The sequence below is a fragment of the Juglans microcarpa x Juglans regia genome, chromosome 7D, assembly GCF_004785595.1.
Source record: "Juglans microcarpa x Juglans regia isolate MS1-56 chromosome 7D, Jm3101_v1.0, whole genome shotgun sequence".
In the NCBI taxonomy this organism is placed as follows: Eukaryota; Viridiplantae; Streptophyta; class Magnoliopsida; order Fagales; family Juglandaceae; genus Juglans; species Juglans microcarpa x Juglans regia.
In genome coordinates this window covers 25,022,869-25,041,184 of record NC_054606.1, presented here as the reverse complement: position 1 = coordinate 25,041,184, position 18,316 = coordinate 25,022,869, and the positions used below count along the sequence as shown (strand labels likewise).

The window sequence follows — 18,316 nt, the reverse complement described above, 5'->3', positions numbered from 1 at the left end:
TAGTTTTACCAGCTTAATTTTCAGATGGATAGAAATACTTGTGATGTTTTGAATTAGCGGCATGATCTTCATGTGTCAAATTGTCATGGTCATGGTAGCTGGATCGCGATGTACGGTCAATAGAGACGATCCTCTTAGGATCAATAGTCCGCCGATCAATGATGACACTGATCGTCTTGATGATCACTTTTGTCCACGCGCAAATACTTTTCATCCCATCGTGACTTTTACCCACGGCAGAATACTTTTTCATCCTCATCCATTGATACTGTTCAAACCTCGATCGGATGATGATAAAATGACCGTGTGTTAATTACGATGATCAATAATATTTATTCATATCTTATATTACAACATATACAAGTACTTTCAAAATGTAATTAATGTGATCATCAGACGTACGTAGTACAATCATAAGCCTAAAAACTTATGAAGTACCCAAAGTATCTATACGAGACTGATGATCTAAGAGGAATGTCATTTTGATTATGGTGGGATATTTATTAATATTTGAATTTTCATGTTTTTAATATTACATATATATATTTATATATATAATGGACCACTTGAAAGGCAGGCATGCTGGCATGCAAATGAATAAAATGTATAACTCAATTAAAATATGGACGTTCTCATTTAAAAATGATCAATAATTCCAAAGGCGTGATGGGCATGATCAATACCTAACATACGACCTGCATTTCTCTGAACTTTACATATTACACCCCCCCCCCCCCCCCCCCCCCCCCCCCCAAAAAAAAAAAAAAGAAAAAAAAAAAGGGAAAATATTGGCTTGTCTCAGCTGCTCTATAAAAGGCCGAGTTAGTCAGGACATTCACAATCACACCAAAACTCGTCATAGCGATGAAGGGGTACATACTCATAGGCCTTCTTGTTCTTGTTGGCTCTTTCGCCAACACCAGTAATGCTAATGCTATCACTCCCAGCTATGGCATTTCTTCACTCAACAGGACCAGCTTTCCCAAAGGTTTCACTTTTGGTGCAGCATCAGCTGCCTATCAGGTAAGCCCCAGCAGGTTTTCTACGTAAAATATATGTTCATATCATATATATTTTGAGTTTTTGTACGTTCAAGTTAATTACCTGAGACCTTCACGAATAATTCATGCATATACGTGCATGCCCCAACATGTATTTGAATTCCAAGCAGTATGAAGGTGCAGCGTTTGAAGATGGCAAAGGACTAAGTATGTGGGATTATTACAGCCACCAATACCCAGGTCTCTTTCTCTCTCTCTCTCTCAATCCATTACAAAGTGATATTATTTTTTTTTATAGAACATAAAGTTCTTGAGATAATTGATTATTTAAAATGATATCAATTAAGGCTGTACGTACGTGGTCCGGAGTTGTAACCTACACTCACCACATTATAAAGAAAATATCATTTTGGAAGTAGAAAGAGACGAACATTTAAGTACTCTCAGATATATACAGACTGCAGACTTTTTCTTTCAAGGCCAATCTTTTGTTTTCACATGATATATATATATATATTACGCGTTCCTAACAAAAAAAAAAAAAAAAAAAAAGAAAGAAATTAATGTCTGTAATTACTTTGGAAGGTGTATACCAGTATATGTCTTGCTCAACTTATAAAATTTATTCGACATTGCAGAAAAGATAGCAGATGGCAGTAATTGAGATGTAGCTGATGATCAATATCATCGCTACAAGGTACGCATATCCTTTTTTCCCCCCCGTTTTCTGGATATTTAAGAGGAGTACGTAAAAGGTATATATCACATTAGAAAAAAACTAAATATTGATGTGGTAGCATTTTCAATCTGTTTTCGTTCTATTATGACGAGGTAGAATTAATGTCAAAGTCCTTAAAAATTAAGGTTGTATTTGAATAGACAGCTCAGATGATTTGAGATGAGATATTTTGAATAATACGTAGTTGAATAAAATATTGTTAGATATAATTTTTTAGTATTATTTTTATTTTTAGATTTGAAAAAGTTGAATTATTTATTACATTTTTTGTATGAAAATTTGAAAAATTTCTAATGATGAAATGGGATGAGATGAGATGAAGAGGTTTGTGTATCCTAAAACTTCAATTAGAAAACTCAAATTTAAAAAAACTTCAAATAAAAAAATGATTATTTTATAGAAATTGTATCTAAAAAACTGGAAACAGAAGCTCCTTTTTTTTTCTAACATTTTTTAAATAAAAAATTAATTCTCTTAATTAACTAGTGGTATTTTGTCTTTTTTGTAAATTTTAGGAGGACTTTGGGATTCTGAAGGATATGAATGCAGATGCATACCGATTCTCGATCGCATGGCCCAGACTGATACCAAGTAATTAATTACATGTTTTCTGCGTCATATATATATATATTCATTATAAGTCATAACCATTCATTTGTGTCCTATTTTCAGCCGGAAAGATCAGTGGTGGTGTGAACCAGAAAGGAATCGACCACTACAACAAGGTCATCAATGAACTCCTAGCCAAAGGTCATGGACGTCCACATTAACATATCATATACTAATAATTCACTGATGATTATGTATTAATGGTACTTAAAACTATTGAAATGCAGGTCTTACGCCCTATGTGACAATTTTCCACTGGGAAACTCCCATGGCCTTAGAACATGAGTATGGCGGTTTCTTAAGTCATCGCATTGTGTAAGTGATGACTAATTCACGGCCATATTATCAACGTTCCATATTGAAATGGGACACTCTAATATATCTGTGCATGCGTACGTATGTAATTTTCAGGGAAGACTTCAAGGACTTCGCAGAGCTTTGCTTCAAGGAATTTGGTGACAGGGTAAAGCATTGGATCACCTTAAACGAGCCTTGGACCTACAGCAATGGTGGATATGCACAAGGGGTGTTAGCACCTTTTAGATGTTCGAGCTGGCAAAATCTGAATTGCACCGGTGGGGATTCAGGGACGGAGCCATATACCGTCGCCCACAATCTGCTTCTTGCTCATGCAGCTGCCGTTGACGTGTACAAGACCAGATATCAGGTTCCAATACTATATATTTACCAAAGTTGAAGTTTACACAAACAAAATATGTGTCTGTCATACGAACGTTGTGTTGACTTAATTACTAGACAAGCCATGGATCGATGATTAACCAAATCACGTTCACTACGTTCAGGCAAAGCAAAAAGGTGTCATAGGGATAACACTTGTGTGCCATTGGATGGTGCCACATAATCCTAAATCGGAGAAAGACCGTGCTGCCGCGTTACGCGCCGTTGATTTCATGCTCGGATGGTATGTTTTTCTTTAATTAGTTCCTTCCCACGTTCATACTTGTTTTCGTTTTTCAATCTGAGGACAATTGCATCGATCGTAATTCATATCCTGATGATCTCAATTTGTGGATGGTTTTATATTTTGTTGCAGGTTCATGGACCCCTTGACAAAGGGTCGCTATCCCCAAAGCATGCGCACTCACGTACGTGGAAACCGATTACCCATGTTCACTACAACAGAATGTGTATTTTGTGACAGATAAAACTGTCACAAAAAAATGACAAACCGTCACTAAACATATTTGGTGACGGTTTGAAACCGTCACCATGACAGTCACCTAAAGTGCGTCACAGAAAACATTTGGTGACGGTTTACTGTTCAACCGTCACAAAAAATATTTTTAGTGACGGTTGGAAGTGTTCCGTTCGGTACAACGTTCGAACGTTCCTTTTTTTGTGACGGTTATGAACTGTCACAGAAAATCACGTTCGGACGTAAAATCAAACGTTCGGACGTTATACCCGACCGATTGGCGTTCGAATGAGAGAAGTTGACGTTCGTTGGATATCGTGTTCGAACGTATAAAATTTACGTTCGAATGTTAATGCGTCCGAACGTTAATTACATTAAACGTTCGAATATTTGTTCGAACGTAAACGTAAATGTTCAAACGTAGCGCGTTTAATGTTCGGACGTTATTTCAAATGTAAACGAAGGAGCGTCCGAATGCAAGTTCTTTGTTCGAACGTTAGTCGCTTTACCGTTCGAACGGTTTGTTCGTTTTAGCGTGAGTACGTTCGAACGTATAGTTTAACGTTCGAATGATTCAATTGTATTTACGTTCGAACGTTTGTTACAGTGTGAACCAACGTTCGAACGATTTTTATTTACATTCGAACGTACAGATGAGAAATACTAATTTCATAAAATTTAAAAACATAATACCAATTATATCATATTACATACCCAATTAACAAGTAACAATGTCTTATAAAAGTACAAAATTAGATATTAAAACTAGTCAGAAATATTGATAAAATTTATTTCTTCTTTTTCCCTCGCCCACGGGGATTCTGTTGCAACGACATAACACGTTCCATTTGCACCATCATCTCCCGTTGCACTTGCTCTTGCACTTCATTGCGTATTCTTTCCTCCTGGTCTCTCTGTTGGTCCTGCAAACGCGTCTCTAAATGAGACTGTCGTTCTAAGAGAGACTCTAACTCTTGTTGTCTCGACCTCATATACTCATTCTCACGCCGTGCAGCTTCTAAATCTGCCGTAAGATTATTAATTTGTGAAGCCGATGAGGTTGAGGAGGATGAACATTTATGCTTGATAGATCGTCCCAAACCTCTTGTCATACTAGACTGCGGCCCGAGCACTTGCGTGAATATGTCTATGTCACTAGGAGAGGATTCCTCAGAAGCCGACTGCATCTCCAACATTTTGCTCTGCAATTTAAAAGGTAATGATCGTAAATAATTAGTAACGTATTAAAAGAAATAGAAATAAGAAATAAACTATTAAAATATTATATAAATAATTTATTTAACAAAATTAACACTGCTTACATAATTATCTGCAGCGACAGGATCCATCCACTCACTATGCTCATTAGTGTGAGCAGCAGCATAAACATGAATGAGGGAAAAGTTTTCAGGATCATCACGTTTCTAACAAAGCGAGAATATTAGTAATTTTAAAAAGATAATATTAGTACTTATCAGAAATAATATCAGGAAAATAAATGAATTCTATAATTTTTTAATTATCATTTTTTCAGCAAGACGGTGGAATGACCTTGAACCGGCACGATGGTGGACAGTCAGAACGGATCTATTCTGTGCATTTGTAGAACTCAAGTGCTACAAAATATATTAAAAATGTTAATTGTAATATGTATACATATAATATATAAAACGAATATGAATGTAAATAATTAAAAGATATAAATGTAAAATACCTGATAATCTGGAGATGCGAAAAGATCACAACACTTTCTCCAATCATCTAACTTCATCTGCTGAAAAGGAGACTGCGTAGCCTCTTCCAACGTCTCAAACTTCTTGAAGTGGTCATGACATCGTCCTTTGTGACGTCGGAATAGTGTAGCCATCAACTCATTCACGGTTCTCAAATCCTCGCTACGGCCAAAGTCGAGGTCGAATTCACCCTAATAAGGGAATCAGGTAAAAAATATAATATATTAATCTAGGTGAAAAAAATGTACTGAAAAGTAAACTCACCAGCACACGACTTCGAATGTGCTCCTTAATCTCATTCGGAACATCTCGCCATGAGCGCACATAAAATGGAGCATAAGCTCGAACTACTGTGCCAATATAGGAGGAAAGCGCTGCTGCACAATCATCCACTCCTCCAGTGGAATTATCAGGAATTGTGATCTTTAGTTTACCATGCCTTCTATTTTTTTCAAGAGAGATTCCACGTGTATAGCCACGACCGCGATGTGCAGATGCATCAACTACATGATAATAGATATACTATAATTATAATTATATAGTTATTGAGAAAAAAGTATTAACTATATATATAATTATCAACGACAATATTTCCTTACTGGTAGGTGTCGACTGGCTGTTGTTCTCTTCTGTGTTAGCTTGATCTTCAGGAACGGATTCCTCGAGTGGGAAGTCCTCAATGGGTTCAGGACTTGGACTTGGCGGAGGCACATTTCTTCGTTGTCGTTTTGGCGGCATTCTTGAAAATAATTAATTATATCAAAGAAAATTAATTAGAAGAAATTATGAAAATTCAAGATATTTTATAGTAACCTATATGAATAAAATATTTAATACTTTTATTCTTCAGATGAATCTTCCATGCTTGTTTCAGAATCTCCATCAATAACATCTTCATCATCATCATGCACCTCTTCTTCATCATCTTTATCCACCTCCTGCCCGGATTCTGATTCGTCTTCATCTTCTGACTCGTCTTCTTATTCTTCCTCCTCACTGACTTGAATTGAATGATCATTTAATACAGACGGGTCGAGATGTACGGGTGGGACATCATCTCTACACAAGGGGAGCAACTCGAGTGCACCGAGGTCAACAAACAAGTTAATACCCTCTCCATCTTCCTGGTATGCCTCAACAATCGGAGTGTCATCTTCATCTCCACTATTCTTGTAATCTGCACCCGTTCCTGCTTCATATATATTTTGAGGAACAAATTTTTGTATGACTCGCCAAGTTATCTCCCCACTATCTTCATCATCACTTTTCATTGGATCAATCAAGTAATAGACTTGGGTAGCTTGACAAGCCAATACGAATGGATCATCTTTGTACCATTTAGATGCAATATTGACACTCGTAAAGTGATTATCCCTATGTATCGAAACCCGACCACCGCCTAGATCCCACCAATCACATTTAAAGACATATGTTACAGACCCACCCAGATATTTCAATCCGATAATATCACGTATGACACCATATCTGTTCCATGACTCCCCTCGACCAACACACCACAATTTTGAGTCTTTCTATTACGTTCACGGTCCAAAGTATGGAATCTATAACCTCGAACCATGCATGCAGTATATCGAAGTGCTCTATTTGAGGGACCACGGGCCAATGCATACAATTCAGAAGAAATTGATCCGGGATCACGAGCACGTTGTTCCAAAATCTATAAATTGAAATAGTATATATTTATTATTTCATTATCCAGAGTTAAAAATTTCACAATATAACATATATATAATTTTAGTTCATACACGTTCTTCAAACCATCCGGGAAATTCTTCCTCGTGTCTTGCTTCTATATTTTCTACGCCTTCCGTCCTAAGTTTGTCCATGTGGTCACTGTTATAACATGTTGCAAAAGAAGTATATTTTGAGCACAACAATTCTAATTAATTTAAAGAAAACTATAATTATTCAAAGAAATGAAATGACATACCTAAGATAATCATCAATCTCTCGGCAGTTATTTAGCACATACCACCGAACTTTACCCAACTCTCCATCAATTAAATCGTAACCTGTTTGTGCACCCAAGGGTCGTACATTCTGGGAAAACACTGATAGCTTACGAGGAGGCGGAGTAGCAAGATCAGCATTTCACTCTTGACGATTAAATCGTGTCTCAACACCTCGAAGATATAGAGAGCAAAATGTTAACCATTCATCGTGTATATAGGCCTCTGCTATTGAACCATCAGCTTTGGCTTTATTCCCAACAGTGCACTTCAATCGACCCAAATATCTTTCAACTGGATACATCCAACGGAACTGCACCGGTCCACCCAGAAGTACCTCTCGAGGTAAATGTATTGCTAAATGGACCATGACATCAAAAAATGATGGTGGAAAGATCTGCTCGAATTTACATAGTATAGTAGCAATGTCTTCTTCCAATTTCGACAACACATCTCGATTTACTACCCGAGCGCACAAATCCTTGAAAAACATACATAGTTCAGATATGGCCACACGTACATTAGATGTAAGCTTCCCACGAATTCCCACAGGTAATAACTTCTGCAAAAATACGTGACAATCATGACTTTTCAATTCGTTGATTTTCCAATCATCAGGACTCACGCATCTACCAATATTTGAAGCATAACCATCTGGCAACTTCACACCTTGCAACCATTTGCAGAAATCCATCCTCTCCTCCCTCATCATCGTAAAACATGCATGCGGCATGACCACCCTGTTGCCTTCCACCCGTAAATGCAGATTATGTTTAATTCTCATTCTCTCAAGATCTTTCCTCATCTTGATCGTGTCTTTCGTCTTTTTGTTAATACTCATCAATGTACCCAGTATATTATCACAAATATTCTTCTCTATGTGCATTACATCCAAACTATGTCGCAACTTGCATGACGACCAATACGGCAAGTCAAAAAAAATACTACGCTTTGTCCAATTCAATTCTGGTACGGCTCGTTTTCTCTTGTTCTTTCCCTGACCTTTGCCAAAATTGTTCGCTCTAACATGTTCAAGTTGTTCCACTATCTCTTCTCCGGATAACTCTTTTAGTGCAATCCTATCCTCTACTCTCCCATCAAACTTGGCACATTCTCTTCTCCATGCATGATTTGCTGGTAAATAACGTCGATGACCCATGAAACACAACTTCTGAGAAAATTTTAGCCACTCACTTACAGTTTCTTTATTACACGTCGGACACGCTAACTTCCCTTTTGTACTCCAGTTGAAAGATTCCCATACGCCGGAAAATCATTTATGGTCCACATTACCGCAGCATGCATCTGAAAAGATGTCGACTTAGATGCATCATAAGTTCTAACCCCTGTTTCCCATAACTCTTTCAGCTCTTCAATCAACGGCTGCATGAATACGTCAATATCATTCCCAGGTGATCTAGGGCCAGGGATGAGTAAAGTTAACAAAAAGTTTGGCGCCTTCATGCACCTCCATGGTGGAAGATTGTACGGAATCAATACCACGGGCCAAGTGCTATAACTTGTACTCATATTCCCAAAAGGGTTGAATCCATCGGTTGTGAGTCACAGGCGCACGTTCCGAGCTTCTAACCCGAACTCTGGATACTGATTATCGAAAGACTGCCACGCAAGTGAATCAGCTGGATGCCTCATATACCCGTCATTCTTAACTCTTTTCTCCTCGTGCCACCTCATATCATGAGCTGTTTTCTTACACATATATAGTCTTTGCAACCTAGGTTTCAAGGGAAAATACCGCAACACCTTAAACGGGACATTTTTCTTACCTTTCCATCTCGACTCTCCACATACAGGACATGCTTGTTTCTCCTCGTTCTCCTTCCAGAACAATACACAATCATTCTTGCATGCATGTATGGACTTGTACTCAAATCCTAATCCCTTTCTCAACTGCTTCGCTTCATAAAAGTTCTTAGGCAATGCAGACCCTTCGGGAAGCACCTCGTTAAATAAGTCCAATACCATGTTTATTGCTTTCGTCGACATCCCACACAATGATTTAATGTGAAGCAACCGCACAATAAACGACATTTTGGAATGTTTTGTACAACCTGGGTAAAGCTCGCGCTTTGCATCTTCCCATAGTGAAGGGAAATTTTCACCATCAGTTCCTGATCTACCAGTTGAGGCATTGTCGTTAACCTCATCCATAAACATCCCAGCTCCAATGTCACCCAACATCTCCTCCATCTCATCATGCTCATAATCATCATCCATGTGCCGCAAATAATTGTGATGATCGACCAATACATCTGCTGACCCTTCATACGGCTCACCATGCAGTACCCATCGCGTATACCCCAGATCCATACCGTTCACAAATATATGACGCTCTACTTCATCCAATCCTATCGCACACAAATTTTTACACCCTCGACATGGACACTTAATGTAACCACGACTATCAGCAGAAGCCGTGCAAAATCAATGAAAGTTCTTACTCCACATGCATAGGGTACGTAATCCTTTCCAAGTCTATCGTCCAGACGCATCCAATTTTTGTCCATTTCTAAAAACATCTATATATTAATAACACGTACATTGAAAATTCACATGCATGTCATGCTCCAATTCTCATTACTTTTTTGATAAGGTAGTTGGTCCTATCCCATTCAAGATTATATTCTCCATATTGCACAAATCTCGTCACTCTACTAATTTCCACGTTAGTAGAAATTTCGGCAGCACCTCCCCATAATTCTCCAAGTATACATGTTCAAATATCGGGATTGTGACCCTACGAACAGTAGACCCGAAGAACAATAGAAGAAGACACCGAAACTTCATATTAAACGTGGAAAGTAGCGAGTAACAAAAATGTGCAATACAGATAATATAATCTCAAACTGTCCACACTGGACAATTCAGGAATCAGTGCACACATAAATGTACATTGATTCCCAAACGGGTCTAAGGGTATTTATGCAATGTCACACGCATCTAGCAGTATAATCATACAACAATATCTCCATATTGTTAAACTAAAGAGGGATGGAAGATCATGTGACCCCCTGTTCCGTGTCTTGTACACAACGAGGGAGAATGATCTTGAAGAAATGTTTAAATTTTGGTCTAATTACTTAACCGTCACAAACTGTTCGATCTCGACTCTCCTCTCAAGGCCGAAGAGACTATGACAGTCAAGCAATTAGACCAAAATTTAGAGATTATAATTGTTATATATAATTTTAAAGGTTATTATATAATTTTAATTATTATCATTCTACAATTATAATCTTAATTGTTATATTTAATTTAGTGAGTTATTTACTTATATAGACAGTAAGTATATAATTTTTATATAAGAATCTATTTGATCCTTATTTCCTTTCTCTTTAATTTATAATAAATAAGTATATTTACATATTCAAACTCTACTTATTTAGTAGTTTCAAGACTTTTTTATTGAAGAGTATTTTAAAGGTTATATTATAATTTTAATTGTTATACTTAAATTGTAAAAGAAGTTTAATATAATTTTAAATATTATAATTCTTAAAGAGTTAGTTTTATTTGTTATTACTTAATTTCAAATATTATTATAAATATTTAATTATCATTCTTAAATTTCAATGGTTATACAATAATTTTAATTATTATAATTCTTAAAGAGTTACTTTTATTTGTTATTACTTAATTTGAAATATTATTATCACAATTTTTCAAATCCATATCACAAAAACACATTGTATAAATACCATAAAATTTAAATAAAGACAAGAAATAAAAATTTTTTCTTACCAAACTCAACTCTCTCTAACTCTCTAACTCAACTCTCTCTCTCTCTCTGTGTTGCGCGCACGGGAGAAGAAAAAATGTTCAATGGACCTCCCGTGCGTGTACTGATTAAGTTCTAAAATTATTAGTTTAAACGTTCGAACGTTTAAGTTGTACGTCCGAACGTTATATGCTAAAATTATTTGTTTAAACGTTCGAATGTTTAAGTTGTACGTCCGAACGTTATATGATAAAATTTCCCCCGCTCATAGCGTTTGGACGTTTACAGTACACGTTCGAACGTACCCTTCTTATTTATAACATAAAATCTAGCGGGAAAGTTCCCGTACTTTCCTCATATATGTTCGAATGTATCACAATTTTTCGTTCGAACGTTTGTAAATTTACAGATAAACGTTCGAACATTTAACTTAAACGTCCGAACGTAAATTTCATCAAAGTGTTACCATATTTGAGCGGGAAATTTTCCGCACTAATTTAACTAACGTTCGAACGTTAACATATTTGGTGTTCGGATGTACATAATTTTCTGGTGATTTTAATCAAATAACGTTCGAACGTATAGTCTAAACGTCCGAACGTCTGAATAATCACATAGATACCTTAATCGAGCGGGAAATTTCCCGCTCTTATTTTAACGTTCGAACGTTAACTTGAAACGTTCGAACGTACGATTCCTACTATACTAACTTATAATATAATATATATACTACATTTTATATATATATTTATAACTATATACTACATTGTATAGTATGATAGCATAATATTTTAAATGAGAACATAAATGTATATAATATATAAATTATACCATTTATATATAAATCAATAATATATATTAAATCGTTACTTATTAAATTCTTTATTATATACTAACTTATAATATAATATATATACTACATTTTATATATCTATTTATAACTATATACTACATTGTTTAGTATGATAGCATAATACTTTAAATGAGAACATAAATGTATATAATATATAAATTATAACATATATATAAATCAATAATATATATTAAATTGTTACTTATTAAATTCTTTATTATATACTAACTTATAATATAATATATATACTACATTTTATATATCTATTTATAACTATATACTACATTGTATAGTATGATAGCATAATACTTTAAATGAGAACATAAATGTATATAATATATAAATTATACCATATATATAAAGCAATAATATATATTAAATTGTTACTTATTAAATTCTTTATTATATACTAACTTATAATATAATATATATACTACATTTTATATATCTATTTATAACTATATACTACATTGTATAGTATGATAGCATAATACTTTAAATGAGAACATAAATGTATATAATATATAAATTATACCATATATATAAAGCAATAATATATATTAAATTGTTACTTATTAAATTTTTTATTATATACTAACTTATAATATAATATATATACTACATTTTATATATCTATTTATAACTATATACTACATTGTATAGTATGATAGCATAATACTTTAAATGAGAACATAAATGTATATAATATATAAATTATACCATATATATAAAGCAATAATATATATTAAATTGTTACTTATTAAATTCTTTATTATATACTAACTTATAATATAATATATATACTACATTTTATATATCTATTTATAACTATATACTACATTGTATAGTATGATAGCATAATACTTTAAATGAGAACATAAATGTATATAATATATAAATTATACCATATATATAAATCAATAATATATATTAAATTGTTACTTATTAAATTCTTTATTATATACTAACTTATACTATAATATATATACTACATTGTATAGTATGATAGCATAATATTTTAAATGAGAACATAAATGTATATAATATATAAATTATACCATATATATAAATCAATAATATATATTAAATTGTTACTTATTAAATTCTTTATTATATACTAACTTATAATATAATATATATACTACATTTTATATATCTATTTATAACTATATACTACATTGTATAGTATGATAGCATAATACTTTAAATGAGAACATAGATGTATATAATATATAAATTATACCATATATATAAAGCAATAATATATATTAAATTGTTACTTATTAAATTCTTTATTATATACTAACTTATAATATAATATGTATACTATATTTTATATATCTATAACTATATACTACATTGTATAATATGATAGCATAATACTTTAAATGAGAACATAAATGTATATAATATATAAATTATACCATATATATAAATCAATAATATATATTAAATTGTTACTTATTAAATTCTTTATTATATACTAACTTATACTATAATATATATACTACATTTTATATATCTATTTATAACTATATACTACATTGTATAGTATGATAGCATAATACTTTAAATGAGAACATAAATGTATATAATATATAAATTATACCATATATATAAATCAATAATATATATTAAATTTTTACTTATTAAATTCTTTATTATATACTAACTTATAATATAATATATATACTACATTTTATATATCTATTTATATCTATATACTACTTATTAAATAATCAATAAACACCATAAGCTCATAAACTATTCACAAAATTCACAAACAATAATCACAATTATTTCAAGAGTAAGCATAAAATCACAACAACATGTATAAACATATTGCTAAACTTTAGAAATATAACAAGCACTCACAAAAAAACCAATAATCTAATTGTCAATAATATTATATAACATCCTATTATATAACATAAACATTTCTAATGTAATATTAAATTGAAAAACGTTCGAACGTAATAATAAGTACGTTCGAACGTTCTGTGTATATAAGGCCAAAACCGAACGTCGAAACGACATTTCCAATACTTATCATCGTCTACTCCGTTGCACGCCGCCACGCCTCCTTCACCGCCGCCGTCAACTCCGCCACAACCGTCACTAAAGGTAGGCATTCATCTTTTTTTCAAGTAATATGTATTTTATTGAGATTTGGATTGAGTTTTGTTTAAAACCGGATAAGTGGCTGCCGGATTTTCAACTTCATTTTCCGGCCACCACGGCTAGTCATTGGCCGAATAGTCACCGTAGAAATGTTTCTTGAAGTGTATACTTCATTTCCACGGTGACATTTCGGTATTTAGAACCGTGTAGTGAAATTTTTGAGATATCAATAATGGCTGAGTCGACTCAGCCATTCTGAGTCGAAACGTTCGAACATTTCACCAAGACGTTTGAACGTACGACGTTTAAATTACACAACCGTTACGGCTTCCACGTTAGAACGTTTAATTATAACATCCGAACGTAATGATTTTCTACATTATTCATGCTTCGACGTTCGGACGTTCATATTTATGTTCACACGTAAAACAAATACGTTCGAACGTATTTGTTTTAATGTCCGAACGTACGTCAGCCAATATTTATTTACTGCTTATGTTCAAACGTACATTGTTACATTCGAACGTATTTGTTTTACGTTCGAATGTAAATATATTGACATTATTTTACGTGCGAACGTATAAATAAACGTCCGAACGTTTTATCTTTAACGTTCGAACGTTAAAGATAAAACGTTCGAACGTTACGGCAGAGCATCTTAAAATTAATACAAAAAAATGCATTATTGTAAATAATTTTTTTTTTCCTTTTCTATTTTCAGGATATGGCTCTTCCACTGCATACTAGGAAACGAGGGAGGGAAGGAGCCACGTCGGACACTGCCCGTATCGGAGCTCGTACTGTTATGGTAGAGCGAGAGGTCTTAATTAATGAGTTCGACGAACTCTGTTGGCAGCAGACGAACCTGAGAGATGTTTTCCTCAGTAGAGGCTGGGGAAATATCTGCACATTGAGGGGGAAGGTATACCCCTCAATGGTTCAAGAATTCTATATGGGGATGTGTGACATGCCTCAGGATGCATTCTCTCACACCGTGACTGTACGCGGTGTTTCCATTGAGGTATCAGCAGATGTCATCGGCGAGCACCTTGGGATTCGTCGAGGAGTGGAGACATTTGCACACTCGACACCTCGTGAGGATGTAGGCACTTCTACATCATCTACTGGTCGGGGATGTGAGCCAGCATCAGCCAGAGATGCAGGCCAGTCAGAGGTCGAGGATACTGGTTTCGAGGCTCGGGATGATGACCGAGACGAGGATTTCTACATCCTCACCGGGAGGGATCGCATGCAGATCGAGCGGAAGAACGCCTTCAACCAGAACCATCTGCTGCATTTCTTCCGCATGTTGCACCTTATTGTTGCAACAAATGTCGATCCTGTGGCTCATAAAACCACATTTAGTCGGCTTCGGGCACAATTTTTGATACGAGTGGCACGTGGAGATCCTATAGATTTGCCATTGCACATCTTTCAGAGGATCCGTTACGAGGCGAGCATCGTCTCCACGGATAATCTCCCATATGGTGTCCTCATCAGCCGACTATTACTTGCACGGGGAGTGTCGACCCAGTCAGAGGAGCGGGTCAAAGATCAGATGAGCCCCCTCGACATGACCACGCATCGATGTAGCATTGGACAGGCGAGGGGACGTCAGCCACCCCTGTAGATGATCTAGTTCCTCCGACGCAGCCTGAGCCAGGTCATGTCGGGAGTAGTAGTCAGCATACGCTGAGTACATCTGCAGGAGATGTGCGGCCTGCTTGGGTTGATGCGGTCATCTCACAGCTGACTGCGCATATCGATCATAAGATCGATCGATCGCTCGAGGCTATATCGGCGTCTGTTGCCGAACTCACCCATCGTGTAACTATCCTCAACGACAAGGTTGATACCTTGACTGAGGAGGTACGGAGTTCGACTTTTGCGGATAACATTATCATCTAACTGTTAATATCAAATTTTGTATTTTATTTTTAATATTTGTAACGAAAAATATTATTGAATATTTCTATCGTTTTTTAATTTCAATTTTTAATCTTCTTTGATGTTATATTTTTCAACTTTAATACTAAATCACTGCATTTCAAATATATATAAATCAATAATATATATTTATATATTACAAAGTGTGTATATATATAAATATATACAATTCAATTTTTTAGACTTGTTCACAAATTATGCACAATAAAAACCACATAATTTTTAAATTAAAGTCATTTAATTTAAATTTACAATGAACGTTCGAATGTTATTACTTAACGTTCGAACATTAGTGCAAACATTTTACGTTCGAACGTAAAATTAATAACATTCGAATTCGAACGGTTGCGCCAAAACATTTTACGTTCAAACGTAAACAGACATAATGTTCGAACGTATATGTAACGTTCGAACGCATATTTCCCATACGTTGGAACGTAAAAAAATCTCATTCTATCTTTAGTGACGGTTTCCAGAAACTGTCACAGAAAATACCTTTTAGTGACGGTCTAGAGACTGTCACAATTTCCTAACCGTCACTAAAAAGTAATTGTGTTGTAGTGGTTCACCCCAAAGGAATCGAAGCTGGTGAAGGGATCATATATGACTTTATCGGATTAAACTACTATACTGCCAATTATGCTTCTGACGCACCTGAATATAAGTCCCTGAACAAAAGCTACTTGACAGATGCTCTTGTTAGTCAAACAAGTATGTACAAATTGAACACTCAAAAAGCATTGATCGATATATATGTTTCATCATGTATCTAATATTAACTACATCTTTTTTTTTTTTGTTTGGCTGTGCATGGCAGCTTCTCGCAACGGGGTCCTCATTGGTCCAGAGGTACATTAATTAACATTAATTTATTTTCTACCATATGATATTCCGGATCGATTATAATATTGGATCTTACAAACGCTGTCATCTGTACCAAACTAATTAATTAAGAAGCTGCTTTATTGCAAAAGATATCGATTTAATTGTTCAATTCTGATCCACGTGCTTCCCCACTCTTGGCAAATTCTTATGTAGTGATCAATTCAATTTATATATATAAATTCCAGGCTGCTTCAAGTTGGCTCCATGTCTATCCTAAAGGAATTTACGATCTTCTTGTCTACACAAAAACCAAGTACGGTGATCCAGAGATTTACATCACCGAGAACGGTAATTTTCTCAATTTTTTTCAATTACTGTTGCATAAAGTCGATGACGAATTCTGATATAGTGATGCTTTCCGGATGTCTCATTTTATCTAACTAATTAAGTTCAACTATAATAATGTTTTATTAATCAGGAATCGATGAGTTCAATAATGCCTCATTACCGCTCAAGGAAGCTCTTGTGGACACCCAAAGAATTGACTACTATTATAGGCATCTTGCACATGTTCATAAGGCTATTGGGTCAGTGCTAATTCATACAGCTCTCTCTCTCTCTCTCTCTCTCTCTCTCTCTCTCTAATCTTTAATTCTTTTTTTTTTTTTCTTTGGAATATTAGGGCGGGCGTGAAAGTTAAGGCATACTTTGCTTGGTCATTCTTGGACAACTATGAATGGATGTCTGGTTATACAGTTCGCTTTGGTATCTACTTTATCGACTACGACAAAGGATTGAAAAGATACCCCAAACTTTCAGCACATTGGTTCCAGAATTTTCTCAAGAAATAGAAATGAAGATTTTCGCATTACAAACTGCCTATCGAATTGGGGGGTCTCAGATCGATAATAATTGATTATTTTTTCTTTTGGAATAATGTAATTTTCTTTCTGTACTGGTGGAAACGCTTGCAGATCAATAATAATAATGTACTTTAATTTGGTTGGAATTTTGTTAATGCATTTGCATTTAACTTGTCATATTCTGAGTTTAGACCTCCAAATAAATATTCTTGTTTTTCTTTATTGGAATGGTAATTATCATACACGATAAGTCCTCGTGTGATAAATTTGAATAATTGAATTGAGAATATTACGTACGTAGTTTTTTTTTGTTGTTGATAATAACAGCATAACTTCATTCATAAAGAATAGTCAATACAATAACCTCACTGTATAGTTACACGTCTAAGGCAACTCTAGCTTGTATAAAATCAGGACACGAATGCCACCATTGCAGAGTATCATCAATAAAATAAGCATGTCTTGCCAATAGATGAGCAGCCTCATCCCTTGACAACCAACATGGAGAACTTCAAAAGAATTAAAATGACGAAGAAGGCTTCTGATCTCATTAATCACAGACTCTCGTTTTGATAAATTAACTTCATTGGAACAAATAGCTTCAACAATGATAAGTGAGTCACCTTCCAAAATCAGAGATTTTAACAATCCCATATGAAGTATTAATTGCAAACCCCGTAAGGTTACTAAAGCTTCAATATCATCAACTTCAAAAACCCCATGTTCCTTACGACTTACAGCCATCGAAACATCCCCATTA

At 34.5% G+C, this 18,316-nt stretch overlaps 1 protein-coding gene across 1 annotated transcript; it reads left to right on the top strand.

Annotated features, from left to right (window-relative positions):
* Window positions 1-852: 852 nt before the first annotated feature.
* Window positions 853-17,594, top strand: LOC121238244 (beta-glucosidase 12-like). Its single transcript, XM_041135072.1, has 14 exons — window positions 853-1,023; window positions 1,172-1,241; window positions 1,640-1,698; window positions 2,256-2,331; window positions 2,413-2,490; window positions 2,577-2,664; window positions 2,761-3,016; window positions 3,153-3,271; window positions 3,404-3,495; window positions 16,430-16,579; window positions 16,686-16,717; window positions 16,939-17,041; window positions 17,172-17,280; window positions 17,376-17,594. Exons 4-14 carry the CDS (start codon window positions 2,280-2,282, stop codon window positions 17,542-17,544), a joined length of 1,248 nt encoding a protein of 415 aa, XP_040991006.1. The 5' UTR covers window positions 853-1,023; window positions 1,172-1,241; window positions 1,640-1,698; window positions 2,256-2,279; the 3' UTR covers window positions 17,545-17,594.
* Window positions 17,595-18,316: the final 722 nt, after the last annotated feature.

Excerpts from the sequence above, each read along its gene's own strand:
- LOC121238244 (XM_041135072.1), top strand. The coding sequence starts at position 2,280 with ATGAATGCAGATGCATACCGATTCTCGATCGCATGGCCCAGACTGATA. Across the intron at positions 3,017-3,152 it reads TGTACAAGACCAGATATCAG|GCAAAGCAAAAAGGTGTCAT; the intron begins GTTCCAATACTA and ends CACTACGTTCAG. Across the intron at positions 3,272-3,403 it reads GTTGATTTCATGCTCGGATG|GTTCATGGACCCCTTGACAA; the intron begins GTATGTTTTTCT and ends ATTTTGTTGCAG.